This window comes from Aulostomus chinensis, chromosome 16 (genome assembly GCF_037954235.1).
Source record: "Aulostomus chinensis isolate RoL2024-O1b breed Wild chromosome 16, RoL_Achi_v1.0, whole genome shotgun sequence".
Lineage (NCBI taxonomy): Eukaryota > Metazoa > Chordata > Actinopteri > Syngnathiformes > Aulostomidae > Aulostomus > Aulostomus chinensis.
Window position 1 is genome coordinate 19,821,788 of NC_141335.1, and position 18,778 is coordinate 19,840,565.

The following is an 18,778-nucleotide window of genomic DNA, read 5'->3' on the forward strand; positions in this document are numbered from 1 at the left end:
ATTAACTGATATAATTTTCATGGTGCCAGTAGCATAGCAGCAGGAGGGCTGCCTCTCCTCAAGCTGGAAACAGCAGTGAGGTTTGGAATGAAGAAAACTGCACTTCGGCCAGAGTGGTGTAACAAGAGTGTCCCCCGGTGGTGTAAAACAACCACTGTGGTGTGCTACAGCTATGCTACTTTTATCGGAGCTGTTATTTACTTACATACATGTTTATTCTGAATGGTTTGTTTTCCTACAAATATAGCAACTGCTGCAATTAAAAAAAAAACATGGGTTTCTTACATTCTATGTAAGACAGCTCAACACACAGTCTAAAATATTTCAGTTCACACAATAAATGAAATAGGAATTTCACAATGACACGTAAAAAAAAGTTAAAGATACACTAAGATGCACAAGGATGAAGGAATGCCATATATATATATAAATATAAATCTTTCTGCACTGGTTAGGGCTGCCTGCATAATAATCTCAAAATGTTATCCTTATCAGAATATGGCTACTGCAAGTATCAGCAGATCACAAGGAGGCACATCATTTGTTTATGGCCATCTGTGTGTTGAAATATCATTCTAATTAAAAATTGTGGTTGCAGAGATATTCTGCCAAAACTTGGTAGGTCCAGATCCCCACCATAACCAAAATAATGTTTTTTTTTTCAATCAAAATGGGAATAATGAGGTAAATGCTATCTTCCTCTCCAATCTTGCAAATCAAATCCCTATGACCATATCAGTCAAGACAAATGCAGTAGATGTTCTCACAATCGTGCAGGTGTAACAAAGGTATACGGCAGTGCACTGTACTTGAGAGAGAAAAGCAACAGACCTGTTCTTCTTTGAGTGCTCATCCTTTCCTTTCTTCACTCCAAAGATCCTTGTGATCAGAGTGCTGAAGAGAAGAGTAGAAGAGTTCCTCACCTACAATAAAAGAAGAGAGGGAATGAGAGAAGACAATGGGGATGAAAGACTGGTGACAGAATACATAAGTGACCAAAAATGTGACAAAAGATCATCACCACAAGAGGTGTAAATAGAAAACAGTGACCTTCTGCTGCCTCAGCTGTATCCTCAAACAAATAATTAGCATGCAGAGTAGTTCTTTTCGGCTGCAAACCTGTCTGATCATTCATTAGGAACTAGCCAGCTCATCATCGAGTCACACCAGTCCTATAAACTGTGGCAGGTGTGAATAAAGTGTAGCTTTTACACCATTTAACAGCATTTCAGAGGGGATCAGGAACATTTCAGGACAACTGTCTCTCTATTTCAAGCTGAAATTGAATTTCTTCCAGGGTGCACGGACGAGGATAATGTCAAGTCAAAACTTCAGTGACACTTCTCATGTTTTTTTAATGTTACAATGTCCATTAGGAGAGACTCAAAGTGCCTGGAGACTCAGATTAAAAAGATTCAAAATTCAAAATTCAATAAAATAGTATCACAATCTATTCTCATCGGACACAGATGACACCCGGGTGATTAAACCCAGCCAAATTACCGCGCATGAACGTCTCCGGACTTTTGATGCAACTCAAAAGTTCATTACAAGCAAGCAGGAATGAGGCAGGTTTTTAAAGTTCTGTACTAGGGATTTTTTTTCATTCTTTAAGAAAAATAAAGAGAATGAATAGCAAATGCCAACTTGTTGATTTAAAATGACATGATGGAAATATGTTCATAAGGGACGGATCCAGTTTTCCCCATAATGCCTTTCTTAACAATTTATTGATGTTATTTTTTTTTTTTTTAAATCTATACTCGTAAAAAAAATTCTATCTGTCAGATGCTGGCAGTATCAACATGTAGGAATTTGGAAAAACAACAAACAGAAAGGAGCACTGACTATAATGGAGCATGTCTTGTGCTGTTACCACAGACTACAGACTCAGTATGACGCCTGAAATGTTCCAGGATAAATCTCGGATCACAACAGCCACAGTATTTGCTGGCAACATCATGCTAATATTGTACTAGTTAAACAGAGTGAACACCATACGGGCCGTTATATTAGTCACTGGACAGAAAGAGTCAACAGCTGCTTGCAACTTGCTAGCTTCAGAGGCCAACATCATCCCGGCCGTGAGTAAGTATACTTGCTTAAAATATTTAAACAATAAGAAATTTTTTTTTTTTTTTTTTACAATCATTATCAGGTACACTTAGTAAAAATGGTTTATGCATGGACAGTCGTGATTGCAGATCAGACCCATTGGACAGGTTACTAAAAATGTTTTTTCAAGAAGGTTCCACGACAGTGGTGAAAAAAGTCTGGTAGAGTATTTATGTGTATCAAATTAGATTTCTTCACTGCCCTTCTCTAGTGCAGAGGTAAGGAGGGACAACACATGTAAACTCACTGCCCAGACTGGAGAGGTGAAGCCAAGTACAGCAGCCTGCATTCCATCAGAGACAAAGGGAATGATGTTTTCCCCGAGACGAGTGTCTCTGTACAGAGCCCTCAGGATGTTGAGAGCATGGACCTGTGATGAGATAACATGCAAGCATTCAAGCGAGCCAAACCACTGAGGGCAGTAAAAGCAGCAGTGACTCATCTGTAACATTTGTTTGGTCATCAAGTTACAAGAACGTTTATATTCATCATGAAGAGGCTACTTTTGTCCTCAGACTGCCATAGATGAATCAGATCAAGACTTGATTTTCAGAATATTCTATTACCTTCAAAAGGTGACTGGTCACCTAGCAGCAACAGTCAAACTCAGCATAATCTGGCTTGAGTGATTTCATCTAATCTCAAGAGATTGGCACAGCATTTTCTTTCGATTACTGCCTCAAGCAAGATCAGACAAGCATGAAGCTACAAGCTGGTTAAACCTGAGGTACAGTTGAGCTGTCAGTGGTCCTGTCGCTGGAGGGCATGGCCAGGGTGATTAGCTCTCTCATGGTCATCTTCAACAGACTGCAACTCGACGATTTGGGCTCAGAGGAGAGCAGAGCCTGCAGAGGAGGAGAAAAAAGAGAGATACAGAGGTGAATTAGAGTAAGCAATAGAACTGCAAAGAAAATGATCGATAAGCCTGTGAAAGGCAAGCTACCATCTAGCTAGTATTTTCATAGATTAGCATTATTCACAGCATTTTAGTTTGTTCATATTTTTCTTTTTCTGGATAAAAACACTACTTCCTTACTCCTTCTAATGTAACAGATACATGAACAATTTCTGCAGCAATGTTTCCTCCTAAAATACTAGGATTATCTGACAAAGATTTTCAGCATGAGTGGAAAACAGTATTTGACCAAATGTAGAGAAAAAAAAGAGCACAACTGACACATTAAAAAATGAGTTTCATCCTTAAGCCTGTTTTGTCAGACGTGTTTTTGGAGGTTCAAAAGAGCAAATGAAAGCAGCCAATTCACTGAAGTACTGCTCTTCCTGGTTCTCAACAGCACATACAATTATTTTCGCCTGACATAAAGTCACAGATGTATGATTATGCAAGTTTGTCTATAGCAACAGATTCAGTGAATGACATCATTAGCATGTGCCCAGAGTGGGAGAGGGGAATGTAGGAGTGAGGAGCCTTTGGCTGCTGTGTGAGTTATCTTTCCGTGGGAGCTGATGGGAGCCAGCTGTGTGTCTGGCCCCAGTTATGGTTAGGCCTGGGAGGGATGGGGAGATGAAGGTAGGGAGGAGAAGAGGGGGAGAGCAGTTTGGCTTCTCTGAACTTGTTGATAGGTTGGAGGAAAAGGGAGGCTAGCCTGGTTCCTGTGAAGTCTGTCCCGGGTCGGTCCAAACCAGCGTGAGGCAAGCGCAGGAGGCAGCCTTTCCCGGATCTGACTCTGTCTGTCTGTGTGTGTGAGGGAATGCAGGGTGAACTTCTGCCAAGATGTTGTCTTCTGCCTCAGCCCAGACTTCCTTCACTGCGGTGGGTTTTCCTCTCTCCTTCATCTTACCGTCTCTGTCTCCCTTCGTCCATCCCTTTTTTCAATCCTGCTCTCCTTTACCTCACTCTTCTTCTCCTCTTCCTTCAGAATTGATCTTACAGTGAATTTGACATGTCAGCAGGCAAAAAGGATTCTCACAGCAGTTAACTAACAGATAAGTGACAAGCGATCATATCAATTATACGGCTGTGGCTGCCCATTTCAGGAGAACAAATGTGGGACTTGCAATTAAACAAACTCAGAAAATACATAAAAATCTGAAACTGTTTGAATACACACTGTCTCCTCCTAGACAGCACATGTGGATGGCAAATTAACATCAAAACCATAACATCAGACTGGAGTGAGTGACATCAGAGGAGCAGCTGTGCGATAACTGACTGCAATGATAAAACACTGTCATGTCTAGTCTTAATAGCAGTAATCAGAGAAGTTGAGAGTTGAGTGTCTGTCTAATGTTAAGGTGAGTTCGTCAGAGATTACGCACATTATTAGGGGTGTGTGGTATGGGTTATTACTAAGAGGGGTCACCCAAAGGACAATGAGTCTATGTGTTTATGGGAGTGTGTCAAAGAGAGAGAAAAAAAAGACACCCGGATTAAGAAACCCAATGTTCTTCCAGCATGAGTGCTCCAGTGGCATGCCAAGAACTGCTGATTGCACTAGATTTTGGAGTAAACAGGAAAACACACACATGCAGGGTTTCGATTACTTTGCCAACTTCTCCAACATTCATTCCTTAACTAAACACCCATGCACACTTGAGATCATACCCTTCATTTGGATATAATCTCTGTTCTCATAATGTTACCAGTTAGAGATGTCCTGATTTGACATCTACAGAACAGAACATATTTCACTGCTTTCAGCAAATTGCAGGTCATTTCACAGAAGGAGCAACATTTATAAATGTGAGCTTCAAAAACGTCATCAGAGCCTTAAGTATCTAGAAGTGAGATTTAATACATTTGTCTGCATTGCATATTCCTGTAAGGTGACGCATTGAGCAAAAAACCTTGGTCTGAACTGTGTCCTACAACAGTGGTTGGGTCCCAACCCTCAGGAATAAAATTTCTGGTGTTCGCAATCTCCACTCACAACCTATCCTCACGGACTGAATCATGAATTTCATCAGCAACATCTTCGTCAGCAGGTTACTTTTAGGTCTAAATGAGAATTAGAAAGAAATACATTCTCCTGTTACTGAGGTAAATGGGCCTGTTAATGTGTAAAAATATAACAACATAGCCATATAACTCTCTCATGGCTCTAGTGATGTCAGCACATGCTGTCATAAAACAACAAGAGTTGGCTGGTCTTTGCGTGCCAGGACACAGAAATGTCTAGCCCTTTGTGGTGTGGTGCTGTAATGTTCCTTTTGTTGGGAGGATGTAGACATGGGAAGGGGACTAACAGGTCAACTCCACCCCCTGACTGCTCGGGCCAGTCACCCACCCGGCCATAACCAAAGACGAGTGAAACCAAAACCAGAAGCAACTATTCTCACTCCAGAGTGAGATGGCGAGCTCTGGTGGAATGAGTCAGTAAGTCATAGCCGTATAATCTTTTCTTTTTTTTTTCCCCTCCATAGTTTTTGCAGCTTATAGTTGTCACAGGTTGTCATCGTTTAAAAGGGGAGGCACGCTTAATGACACAAGCAATACAATGTCCTGTCTAAAAGTGTAGTTTTTGTTGCTCCACAAAACCATTTGTTGACCCTCAAGTTGAGAGCCACTGTTCTGAAGAGGGCTAAATATACAGACGATGGCTTAGCCAACAGATCCCTGACCTCCACTACAGTGCATACTACAAACTATCTCAAATCAGACACATGTACCGTTTCCTGACAATGGGGTCTGCATCTTTGAGTCATCAGAGAGGTAACACTCTTATACTTCTCAGCAGAGAAACGGTTGTCTTCCTGCTAGAATCATCTTCACATACCTGAATGTAGAAAGGTATCCCAGCGCTGCGTCGCGTGGCACACAGTTTAGATGACGGATCACTGGATTTGACCTCTTCCAGAACCTCAGACAGCCAGCGGGAAGGAAGCTGCTGCAAGGCCTGACTTCCACTCCTTACGCACACACACACACACACACACACACACACACACACACACACACACACACACACAAACACACAACACACACACAAAAGAAAGGTGGTCATAAAGGAAGGGGTTTAAAATCCTTTTGAATGAGCTCATCATGGTGAATCACATTTTAGTTAAAACAGATAGTCCATCCACACGCGAGAGACATCTTCCAAAGGAAAATCTACCATTAGATCCATCCCTGTAAAATTAATCTATATAGTGAATAACCATTTTAATATATCTACTTTTTGATTGCTTGTTCCTTGCACTCCTACTCTAGTCCCAATTTTCTTTTTTTTTTCTAAATAAGAGGCACCTTTCAAAAATTAAATTGCCTTTGTGAGATAAAAAAAAAAATCAAGATTAATGGTTCATTTCAGTCATGTAAAATTTAGGCCTGCCTTGAAGACTACAGATGCAAAAACAATATTTTGACTTCTAAATGGGATAAATATTGAAAATTCAACTCATTTCCTCAAATCTTTGTTTTGTCAGCAAGAATATCAAACCTGAATCAAGCAGCAGCTGTGAATCATTTCTTGAAGCTAACTGAAAACCTCGGGGGCAAACGGTGGAGATGCTTACGAAAAGGAGGCTGACACTGTCGATGGTATCAACGTCACTGTTATGAGCAATAGCTGGCATTTACCCTTGTTGATGTGAAAAGGTAGGAAAATTACTTATACGATAGTCAAATGAGAAAGCATTTCAAAAAAGTTATGTTTTCTCATACCATCAAAAACATCGAATTTTTGGGGGGAAGAAACAGTAACAAGACGGACCAACACCAATGTACTGAAAATGACCAACTAAGGGGCTGATAATGACGTGAAGACGTATTTATTCTCATCCCCACTTAGAACGAGTGGTTTCAAATTAGTGCCTGAGGGCTTCCAGCAAAAATAATCGCCACCTCATCAAACGAACTAGATTTGTCCTGCATTGAATTCCTTGAGACAAAAGCCCATTGAATGTGGATCTGTGGTCTTGTGTAGGACAAAGGACTTTCTGACACATTTGCAGTGTTCTGTGTGGTAACTGAACTTTTAAAAACAAATGCAAAGGCTATGATCAGAGGTCGGTGTGGTGAACACACACCCACAAGAATCCACTTTGCTCTGTCCTGCAAGAAGCAGCTGTTAAACAAGAGCCAGCCGAGCAAAGAGAGTGAATTAGAAAAATCCAATGTGGAGGGCCGAGCAGGAGTGCGGCACACATTCCAGTGCAATTCATAACAACACACTTGACATAGAGGCACACATCCTCTCTGACACACACATGCGGTGGGGTGTGTGCTGTAAACATCTGCGGATGTAATTGTGAATGCAAAAAAAAGACAGGCAAGTGTGAAACTCAGTCAACATCGACAAAAGAAAGAGAAAAAATGGACAGACTGGAAGAAAATGAAGAGGGATGGAGGAAGAGAGACAGTGAGAGAGCACAAACACAGTGGAACACACCAGAGTTGGATCCCGAGGCAGAGCATCAAAAGGCCGTGGTTAAGCACCCTGCAATCAACACCCCATAACACAGCGCACGGCCAGCATACCATCCACACACTGCTCTTCCCGCCTGAAAACACACACTTGCATCCACACGGGCCCGACACAGAACACACAGGCACATACAAACTCCCAGTATTCCTCCACACAACCACTAGAATGTCGCCCTTGTGACATCCTGGGCTCAATGCGAGGAGACAACAAGTGAGTTTCAACTGCTCTGAACTGGCTGGTTCAAAGTCGACCCCGCCACAATGGTTTTCCCAAATAATACAAATGTTTTCTCCCCTTCTGCGTATAAGTATTATTTCCATAAATAGCAGATGCGAGGGGGGGGTCATACGAGGCTCCAGACAAGTTGCAACTAGAAGCAGGTCAACAAAGAGGCTCGGTCTAAAAACATCAAAACTTTCACATTAATAATTCAAAATACGCATTGTTTCTAATGATTAAATTTATTTGATTAAACAAAAGACTAAGAACTGGGGTTGCTGCAAGAACTGAACCAATGCCAAATTCTGAAAATGTGACAGTGCCATAACTAGAACTTTTTCAAGAGCACATGGCTGGAATATTAGCTGTTCAAAACTCTCCATTTCAATTTTCTAAACTTTTTATGTTTTTCTCCATCTTTTATCTATGTGGTTTGACTGGTGCTCTTTCACTTTTATCATGTTGCCCTGCCCTCTTCTTCTGCAGCAGAAGATGGGGGAATAGCATAATGAACCAACACCTAGTTTTCACATTACAGGGGTGGATGTCGAATCCATAAATTTGCATTTCTTTCACTGATTTTCTGATCATACTGGTTAATATTTACAACCGTTATGGATGGAAACCTGAGTTTTGTCCACAGAGCTTTGGATGACGATATCCATAATCAAATCTTGATGTATTTACAGTATATTTTTAAAACTGAGGAGTGATACTGAGAGGACGAGCCCACTCTATAATTACAAGGCAGAACAACATTCATCTCCATGTTGGAAGCAAAGGCCTGCAGCCGTTCAGCAGTATCACCTTTCAGCCCCTAATGTTAAAACGCACCTGCACAGCATGTCAGTGAGGCGTACAAAACCCACATAAGCCAGTTCAAAGGCGCCGCGATGACGAGACTGCAGGAGCTGCTGACGGAAGTACAGGCCGACCCCCTCCACCTGTAACAGAGACACACAGAGACTGTTAAATCAACTTTTGTGTGTGTGTGTGTGCGCGTGCGTGCGTGCGCGGGCGCAATGAGAGCGCATAATGAGAACAGAATCCATTTTTTAGTCAATTTAGAAGTGCTTCCAGGCTGTTGTACATGGCAAGCCACCAATGTGTGGGACAATTTATTTAGCAGAGATGCACATGTCACTTCCATGTAAATACACATACAGTATAAGAATCATTTGTGTTTCAAGTACTCACAAAAGGTGTCTTGAGCTCAGACATTTTTCAATTGTTACATTACTTCTTATGTCTCTATTTTTTTTGGTTTGTTTTTCTTTTTCATTTTATTATTATTATTTTGAATAGGTTTGTGTGTATAAGTACGTTTGTGTTTGTGTTTATGCCTTTGTAAAATAAAATTTATTTAAAAGAAAACCAAAACTGTTTCATTACTTCCTTGTGGCTTTAGACGTCAAAAAGAGCCAGTCCCATGATTCCCCATAGCCTCCACCAACAAACAAAAGCAAAACAGTACAAAAATATCCGTTTACAAACTCTCAAGTTAATTGTCCAGTGTAATGCATGTCTTTTTTATCCAACCGGTTAAAAATGATAACGCTTCCAGTCATTGCTACTGTGAATGAGCATGGATGAGTGTGAGAGAGTGGGTTCATCAGACGGTGGCAGGTGGTCCTGCTCAGCACTGCAGTGAATGAGTGAGGGACCAGAAGGGTAGTTGGTTTAGTGTCTGATTACTGAACATCCAGTAGGATAAAGAAGACATGGATTGTATCTAATGATATGCTTCAGAAATTGTAAACAGATGTTTTTGGACATTTTTGCCATAGTTAGTTAGGTGGTAGACATGTGGTGCCATTAGCTTCAAGCTAAATGCATGTGGCTGGCTCTGCAAGTGGCGCAGCCATGAAAAACCTCAAGGCACACTTTTGTAAGTACTTGAAAGGCACAAGATAATTTCTGTGTGAAGTACTGCTGTAACAGTGTTAAAGCCAAATAGATCTTTGACCATCTGATGGTAGTTTGGTGCCATTTATCAAATGTTAGCATGCTATGGGAGTCTAACTGCCACTACTTGAAAGTGAACACATCATGAAATATGCTGTGACTTTCACTGAGAATTCCTCCCATGTCACAATTTTAAATAAGATGCCTGAAATTTGATTTAAATTTTAACAATATCCAAACTTTTATAACTGATTTGACTGATGGCTGACATCTACCACGGTCAAAAATAATTGTATGAAAATAAATGTATGATATTCACATTTTCACATATTGAAAACACATACAAATGTTGTGAATTTGAAAAAAAGTTATCTTTTCATTACCTTCAAAACATTTGAATAAGCCTATAAATCATATATATACACACACACATATATATATATATATATATATATATATATATATATATATATATATATATATACATATATATATATATATATATACATATATATATATATATATATACACACACACATATATATATATATATATATATATATATACATATATACATATATACACACACATATATATATATATATATACATATATACATATATACACACACATATATATATATATATATATATATATATATATATATATATATATATATATATATATATATATATTATCACACACTCGTTGACCACTTTATCAGGCACACCTTTCCAACTGCTCGTTAACGCAAATTACTACTCAGCCAATCACATAGCAGCAACTCAATGCATTTAGGTATGTAGACATGGTCAAGACAGTCTGCTGCAGTTCAAAGCGAGCATCAGAATGGGGAAGAAAGGTGATTTAAGTGACTTTGAACGTGGCATGGTTGTTTGTGCCAGACGGGCTGGTCTGAGTATTTCAGAAACTGCTGATCTACTGGAATTTTCACGCACAACCATCTCTTGGGTTTACAGAGAATGGTCCGAAAAAGAGAAAATATCCAGTGAGCGGCAGTTCTGTGGGCGAAAATGCCTTGTTGATGCCAGAGGTCAGAGGAGAATGGCCAGACTGGTTCGAGCTGATAGAAAGGCAACAGTAACTAAAATAACCACTCGTTACAACCAAGGTATGCAGAAGAGCATCTCTGAATGCACAACACGTCGAACCTTGAGGCAGATGGGCTACAGCAGCAGAAAACCACGGCGGGTGCCACTCCTGTCAGCTAAGAACAGAAAACTGAGGCTACAATTCACACAGGCTCACCAAAATTAGACAACATAAGACTGGAAAAATGTTGCCTGGTCTGATGAGTCGCGATTTCTGCTGCGACATTCGGATGGTAAGGTCAGAAATTTGCATCAACAACATGAAAGCATGGATCCATCCTGCATTGCATCAACAGTTCAGGCTGGTGGTGGTGGTGTAATGGTGTGGGGGATATTTTCTTGGCACACATCGGGCCCCTTAGTACCAATTGAGCATCATTGCAACGCCACAGCCTACCTGAGTATTGTTGCTGACCATGTTCATCTCTTTATGACCACAGTGTACCCATCTTCTGATGGCTACCTCCAGCAGGATAACGCTCCATGTCATAAAGCTCGAATCATCTCAGCCTGGTTTCTTGAACATGACAATGAGTTCACTGTACTCAAATGGCCTCGACTGTCACCAGATCTCAATCCAATAGAGCACCTTTGGGATGTGGTGGAACGGGAGATTTGCATGATGGATGCACAGCTGACAAATCTGCAGCAACTGTGTGATGCTATCATGTCAATATGGACCAAACTCTCTGAGGAATGTTTACATTTACCACATTCTTTCCAGAAGAGATTTAAGGAAAACAGTTTTGTTCATTGGACCCATACTGATGATGTGATATTGTCATACATCTCCAATTTAAAGAGAGGAAATCATTAAATTTGATATTAATCCACCCCTTTATAATATTTGGTGTGTGAATTATTTTGGAAAACCTAGAAATTGCATTTAAGAGCATGCAATAAACTCAGTGACACCCAAAAATGTTAGCCCCCACCCAACCTCACCACTGTAATGGCAATCAACTGGGAAAACACATTTTCCTCATCTAGTTAATCAATATAATCAGCAGTGTAATAAAAAATATTGAGATGGTTTATTTTCTCATATTCCAAGACACAGCACAGCAGCAGGGTAGTAAAAGGTTGTTATTCAGTCATCAACTGCGGTTCTACTTGTAACCTTTTCTCTATTTGGCGACAGAGGAGAGGCTCTAACATTGGCTGTGCTCTTGTTTTAGAGACAGCACTTAGCGTTCAGCCAGTCAGCGTCGAGCATGTCAAGCATGAGAGAGGCATGGCACTAGCGTGACAAGTGTGTTCAAATAAGGATGCTGAGACATCCACATAATGGCCACTGTTAGTAAAACCATCCAGTTAGTAATAGTGTTAGCAACATTATTCTAACTATACATACACACACAAGTGAGTGCCATTTCTGTGGCAGTGTGTAAACTGGTGAGTGTGTTGCAGGTGAGGCGGCAGGGCGAGGCGGACGCAGCGCTGCAGTGCCCTGTCATTACGGCTGTGGTGTCACCGCCACCACTGAGCCAGCCAGGCCCCGACTTAGTCAGGGGTGGCATGGAGGGCACAGGGAGGGGTAGCAAGGACCCGCTACAAAAAACACTTGTGTGAAAAGAAGGGAAAAAAAAACAAACATCCAAACGACCCCTTAGGGGATGTGGGGTTAGACACAACATCTAAACTAACATAAACGCAGACCCGCAGATGAGCCATGATTGCGCCAGACACTGAGACCTTCACCATGAACCCTCACAGTACTGAATGAAGCAATGATGACGGACAGCAGCAGTGAGGCAGGTGTGTCAGGACACAAAATCAATGAAAAAAGGATTGAAAGGAACAGAATTAAATAATGAGAATAAATTAAACTAAAACATAGGGCTTAGACAGCCTGTTTCTTTGCCCTGATGACTGGTCAATAAACCCAGATGACCTTGAAGACCTAAAGTGGACTAACTTAAACACCAAAGTATGGACTGAGTAAGCCACAACGCTACCAAGCCCAATGACTTATCACACTGGTGGCCAGAGTGGACTCCCAGGACAGGCCTGACCTCACCAGGGTAAAAATGGCAGTCACTGCTAGATGGCCGTGCCTGCCGGGCCCAGACCGCTGCGGTGCTGAGCTGGGCCAAGCCGGGCCACTGCTTTGCCTATTTAAAGCTTCCCTCTCGAAGGTTCCCGTCTGTGTAACTGTTTAAAAGGGCCGAGCAAGCTTCCTGCGGGGGGCGGAGGAGGGGCTTTATTTAGACATCAACTTCCTGTTTGCAAGCATGCCCGTTTCCCTGAAAAGCTTCCATGTGCGGAGAGAGAAGTTTCCCAAGTCTAATTACATGTATGGTTCAGGGCCGTGACAGTGACCTAAATAGCCAACTTCTCCCTTGACAGTCGAGGGTTAGACAGCACTCTGATAATGTTTGTTGTTGTTGCTGCTCGAGCCAACTGCTGCCATTTCCAGCAGGGACTGTGAAGTTCTGCTTTAGGGATGGTACAGAGAATAGAAAGCCATAAAATTATATGTCAGATTCTTCTGTTACTACACAACACACATTGCTTTCTTCTCGGTGTGCAATCCCAATCTGACATTGCCACACAAAAATCAGTGGGCATTGATGCATGAAGGCATGACTTCCCTTTCTGATGAGAAACTACAATATTTGATATTGTAAATACATTGGCATCAGTGATAATAGAGCTAGCAAAAAAAATTGTTAATTGGTCAGAATATTAAGTTATTTAAAGAAAGTTTGGTTGGAAATAACATTTGGGATGCCTAATACAGAAAGTAGTTCCTGAACTCTCAAAATATTTACGTACACAGTCTTGTACCTTTGCTTTGTCCTCAGTTTTCCTGTTATCTTTTGGTGCAGAATCAAATGGTTGCCTTGGTTCCTGGTGTAAATCTCTTAACTACAAATAACGGTGACTGAAGGAATTGCCGACAAGCTGGTTAAGGATTTTAAAACAAACGATCCCTTGAGTGAAATGTGATCATTTAGTATCATTTCTTATGACTAAATTAGAGGACACTTTGTGACCTTAATTATAGCATGAGTTGTAGTGATGGGAACTGGATACATTACTTTTCAGGCGCTACTGTACCTTCTGCACTACTTTTCAACAGTCAAATTACTGGTGTTCAAAATAACCCCTTATTCAAATATTAACTAATAATTCATTCTGAAGTGAACCTTCTCGGTAAATAACAAGATCAGGGACAGCATTCCTACTGTGTCACTATCCATGTATGTTGGTGAGAGTGTGTTTCTCTCTTAGCTACAGAGCAGCCAAATAAATGGTCCGTCTCCAGTGTAACCAGTAACCACCATGCATAATAAACACAAGAGCTGTCAGAATCCAGCCGACCAACAACTTCGGGTGGTCTCACACACACATACTGCACAGGACAAGGGTGCTTTTAGCTTTGCATTGCACCTTCTTGACTCATCTACACAAATCTGTATCAACTTAAAAACCAGGAAAAAAGATTGAATCAAATAAAAACCACGGCCGTCACAACCCACCAACAACTGCTGCTGTTGCCATGGTGCCACCCAGTGACAGAAACATCTGCAGTGTTACCAGGCCAACAAGGATGTAACACAGGATGCTGGCAGGATAGGGATGTGTTTTGGTCCCACATAAGTACACACACCATACACATATGCCCATGCATGTCATCACTGCGGTAGGGCAGAATGACTTTGTCCGCACAGACGTAGCCAGGCCCAAACTTTCCAAACACTATTGGAATGACCCCACTGACTGTCAATTCTACAGTTTTCACACACACAAAGAGTGGAACTGATGACAAGTAAATGAAAAACAAAAAAAGGATGCGGTAAAGACAGAAGGGGACAGGAGTTCAGATTTTCCTTGTCCGTGTGCTCCTCAGCAGGAGTTTGTTCAATCATCAGTGAGTTATGTAATAGGCACACAACCATAGTTACCAGTGCGGCCAGCAAAGAATCCAACATATCACCACCAATTACCTGTTCACGACACTGTGGTGGTGGTGGTAGGGGTGATGACATCATCAAGTCTACTCCAGTAGTGACATTTACAGAGAGCCAGCTGTTTCAAACCTCTTAATATTCTGACGAGCAGGAGGGAATACAGAATAACATCGCCAACACATTTACAACAAAATACTTTGTTGCTCAACCTCCAATTTAGCATTCTCAAGCTGCTGTATGTTTCCATTACAATCCAGCTGCTCATGTTAATATCGACCATGTTGGTTGAGAATCATTTGGTCAGTATTACATGGTAACTTACAGGTGTTTGTAACTGATCTAATTATTCTACTATGTGCCACATGACCTGCAGGTGTCCAAAGCCGAAGTTAAAACATCTGCGGGACTTTTCAAAGTAGATCTGTGATTGGATTACTGTTAAATTTGACAACTAAGGGTGGCGAAGTAACTGATTTATGAATTTCATTACAGACAAAAATCAACAGACTCAAAGAATAAATAAGGTTAATAGCAGCCCCGACTTCAAGTGTGGATTTAGTTGGTAAATGGAGAGCTGCCAGTAATCAGTGGGGGGCAGTAATACGTCTTAGATGCATCTAGTCTACAAGGATATAGACCAAGATGCTATGTTTCACCGAATATGCTCAACCGTTTTGTAAAAAGTTGTGACTGACTTTAGAATTGTTGTGTGAAATACTCTTTATTTAGTATTTGTCCCAATTTTGCTTCCAACCACCATCATTGCCTATGAACACTGAAAAGTGTTCTGAATGATAGAGATAAAGTTTGGTTTTATATTCATTTACAAAAATCCTTCTAAGCTGGAACATTCTAAATGCTTGCCAAAACTGATAAATACTATTGATAAACTGAAAAATTTCGAATTAATTCGATCACTAATTTCCTTGCCTTACAGCCCTAATGAGTAGTAAAAAGAAAAGCTTTACCTGCAGCATGTGGTGTTCAAAAAAGAGCAAATTAAGGCTAGAACAAACTCTTATTTGTCATAATTGAGGCAACATCATTAAACATTCAGTCTTAAGAAGGGCATCTTACATGAGTAAAAACTGTCTCAATCAAAAAATATAAAATGCAAGTCCCCTTCAAAAACCAACAGAGCACAACTGTAGGGTTCACACTTAATTAACTTAAAAACTGTGCTTCAGGGGACCCGTCTGTGAAACTCCTGAAGTTTGTGGATGATACCACCGTCATTGGTGTAATCCAGGATGGTGATGAGTCTGTTTATAGACAGAAGGTGGAGCAACTGGTCCACTGGTGCAGTCTGAACCACCAGGAGCCGACCCTGCTCAAGACTGTGGAGATGACGGTGCCTTTCAGGAGAAGCCCACCCACACTGCCCCCCGTCACCATCCTCAACAACACAGAGTCTACTGTGGACACTCACAAGTTTCTGGGGACCACAATCTCCCGGAATCTGAAGTGGACCTTCCACATGGAGACTGTCTGGAAAAAAGCCCAGCAGAGGTTGTACTTCCTGTGACAGCTCAGGATGTTTAACCTGCCAAAGGAGCAGCTGATCATCTTCTACACTGCAACCATTCAGTCTGTCCTGTGCACAGCCATCACTGTCTGGTTTGGATCAGCCACCAAACAGAACAGGATCAGATTGCAACGGACAATCAGGTCAGCAGGGAGAATCATCCATCCAGGACTTTTATCGGTTCAGAGTCAGGAAACGGGCAAGCACCATCTCTGCGGACCCTTCACATCTCAGTCACAAACTGTTTGATCCCCTCCCCTCTAGAAGATGCTACAGAGCCCTGTATGCCAAGACCACCAGGCACAAGGACAGTTTCTACCCCCAGGCAGTCATTCTGATGAACTGTAAATCGTCAGTGTCAGGAAATAAAAAAAACAAAAACAAAAATGCTGCCTCATGCACACTGGAAATATTGTACTAAACTGCCCATACTGTACCTTTTGTATCCACACAGCACTTTTGTATTCCATACAGTACATTTTTGTATATATTCTGTCTATTTTTGTACATACCACTATATCTATTATCGTTTCATCTTATCCCCCCCCCCCTAACTTATTCTCTTCCATGTACAGTGAGCAATGCCAACTCGGAAACAAATTCCTTGTTTTTGTCTAACTTGGCCAATTACAGTGGTTCTGATTCTGAGTGATTCTGATTATAATTCACGTGTTAATGTAATTCAAAATTGACCAACGTGTAGTGACCTTGTCAGTGTAACTGTGAATGAAAGTTTACACACCTGTAATGTGTCACAATAATTACTACAGCAGAGGAAAGGTCTCTGTAACGCATGTATGGGTCAAACTAAGAGAAAGGGGAAAAGGAGGAGAAAAGTAAAAAAGAGGGGAATTTTTTTTTTTTTAAGTTAAAAGAGCAGGGACTTTTCAGAGTTGTCACATTAGGTCAAATCAAAGCAACAGCGAACAATTATTTTCATGATTTTTTAGGCAACGTCAACAACGTTGTGTTTTGATTGACCAACAGCAGGAACAGAACATCACTCATTATCATTTTCAGTCTATAATGATATATTATTAAAGCAGCAAAATGAAAAACCCTGGATGGTAAAAAACTACATCATACACACAAAGACACACATTCAGCACATACTACGACACTTATTCTCTCGGGAGTGTAAATGCACGGTCAACAGGCAAACACAAACAAACGTACACACACACACACACTCATGTACACACACCCTTTACCCCCTACACAGACAAACGCAGTCTATGTCTGGTACCCTTGTTATTATGGATGGTAACATGCTGAACCACTCAGACAACTATTCCTGTGCAAGTTTGTTTGTGTGTGTGTGTGTGTGTGTGTGTGTGTGTGTGTGTGTGTGTGTGTGTGTGTGTGTGTGTGTGTGTGTGTGTGTGTGTGTGTTTTTGTGTTGTTTGCCGTGCTCAGTGTTTTCCTGCTGGTGGTGGAAGTGATTTGGAAAGAATGCAGTGGAAAGGGAGGGACGTCGCGACCATTAAACCAGCAGGGTCAGGCCTCAAATGAAAGCGCGGTGCTAACGAGGGCGGATGCTAATTGAAGAGCCTCCCAGCATGGCACAAACATAAATTCTCATCATTCCTTGCAACAGTATTATACACTCTCAGTGTGAAAAAAAATGACACCTTATGGTGCAAATGTAAACAGTCTACAACTGTGCTGAGACCATATGAGTAAACCAATGGTCTGGTTGAGAAGAAGTCTGTGTGTTTAGATGCTATCAAGGTGGGAGGGCTCGCCTGTCTTGCTCAGCTGTCACAGCTTGGTTAGCCTTGTTAGCCATACCATTCCTGAAATGGGACTTAAAAGAAGGACAACCAACAAGACATGCTGAGGAGAAACAGACGTGTGGTCAGATGCGCCATGGTGGCGCATACATTAGGTTACACATCTGACTGACAACATTTAATTTCTATGGAAGAATACATCGATATGACTTTTTTTTTTCCCCCGCCTGCCTTTGCTAATTGCAGATCCAATACTCGTGCTCACCTTTTACCACATGTAAAATCTCAATGCCATGACATGTAGCCAGTGGTCCTATGTGAGTGAATGACTGCCACTCAAAGTGAGCACTGACTAGGAAACTAATATGGATTAATAACATGTGCCCAGTAGCTGACTTGCTTATTAAAAGGGCAATGAAGACAAAGCAGATTGAAGAATCCCTGGCAACATGAACCAGTTATATTTTTGGACTCAAGATGCCAATATTCAGTATACAGCTGTCCAATACTCATTGTTTACTTCAACCCTTTCATCCTTGATCATAAGGAAGGTTATCCATTTTTTGTTATTGCTAAAATGATTTTTCAACAAAAAGTATATTTAGGCTTTCAATTACCCACTAATTCTACTTCATTACTTATGTGTGACTCCAGAATGCAGGGAGCCCTAGCCACATATACAGTATTAAGCTTCAAGCTAATGACAACTGACTGCTAACAACAGCTACAGTGACAAAACAACATCAAAACTACCAAAAAAGAACAAAAAAAAGAACAAAAAAACCTGTATACAAAATCCCGATCTCATCATCTGGAATAATCCACATTTTATTTTTCCAGCTGTGCTGTGCTAATCCACAAAGAC

At 41.1% G+C, this 18,778-nt stretch overlaps 1 protein-coding gene across 2 annotated transcripts in view; it reads right to left on the bottom strand.

Annotated features, from left to right (window-relative positions):
• The window catches only part of thada (THADA armadillo repeat containing), a 107,529-nt gene that overhangs the window by 75,519 nt on the left and 13,232 nt on the right, over positions 1-18,778 (bottom strand). For both annotated transcript variants that reach the window (XM_086180417.1, XM_086180416.1), the window contains exons 22-26: positions 8,556-8,665; positions 5,853-5,985; positions 2,838-2,960; positions 2,363-2,485; positions 832-923 (exon numbers count right to left, since the gene is read on the bottom strand). In XM_086180417.1, the coding sequence (XP_086036543.1) occupies positions 832-923; positions 2,363-2,485; positions 2,838-2,960; positions 5,853-5,985; positions 8,556-8,665 (581 nt within the window). The remainder of the gene's footprint in view (positions 1-831; positions 924-2,362; positions 2,486-2,837; positions 2,961-5,852; positions 5,986-8,555; positions 8,666-18,778) is intronic.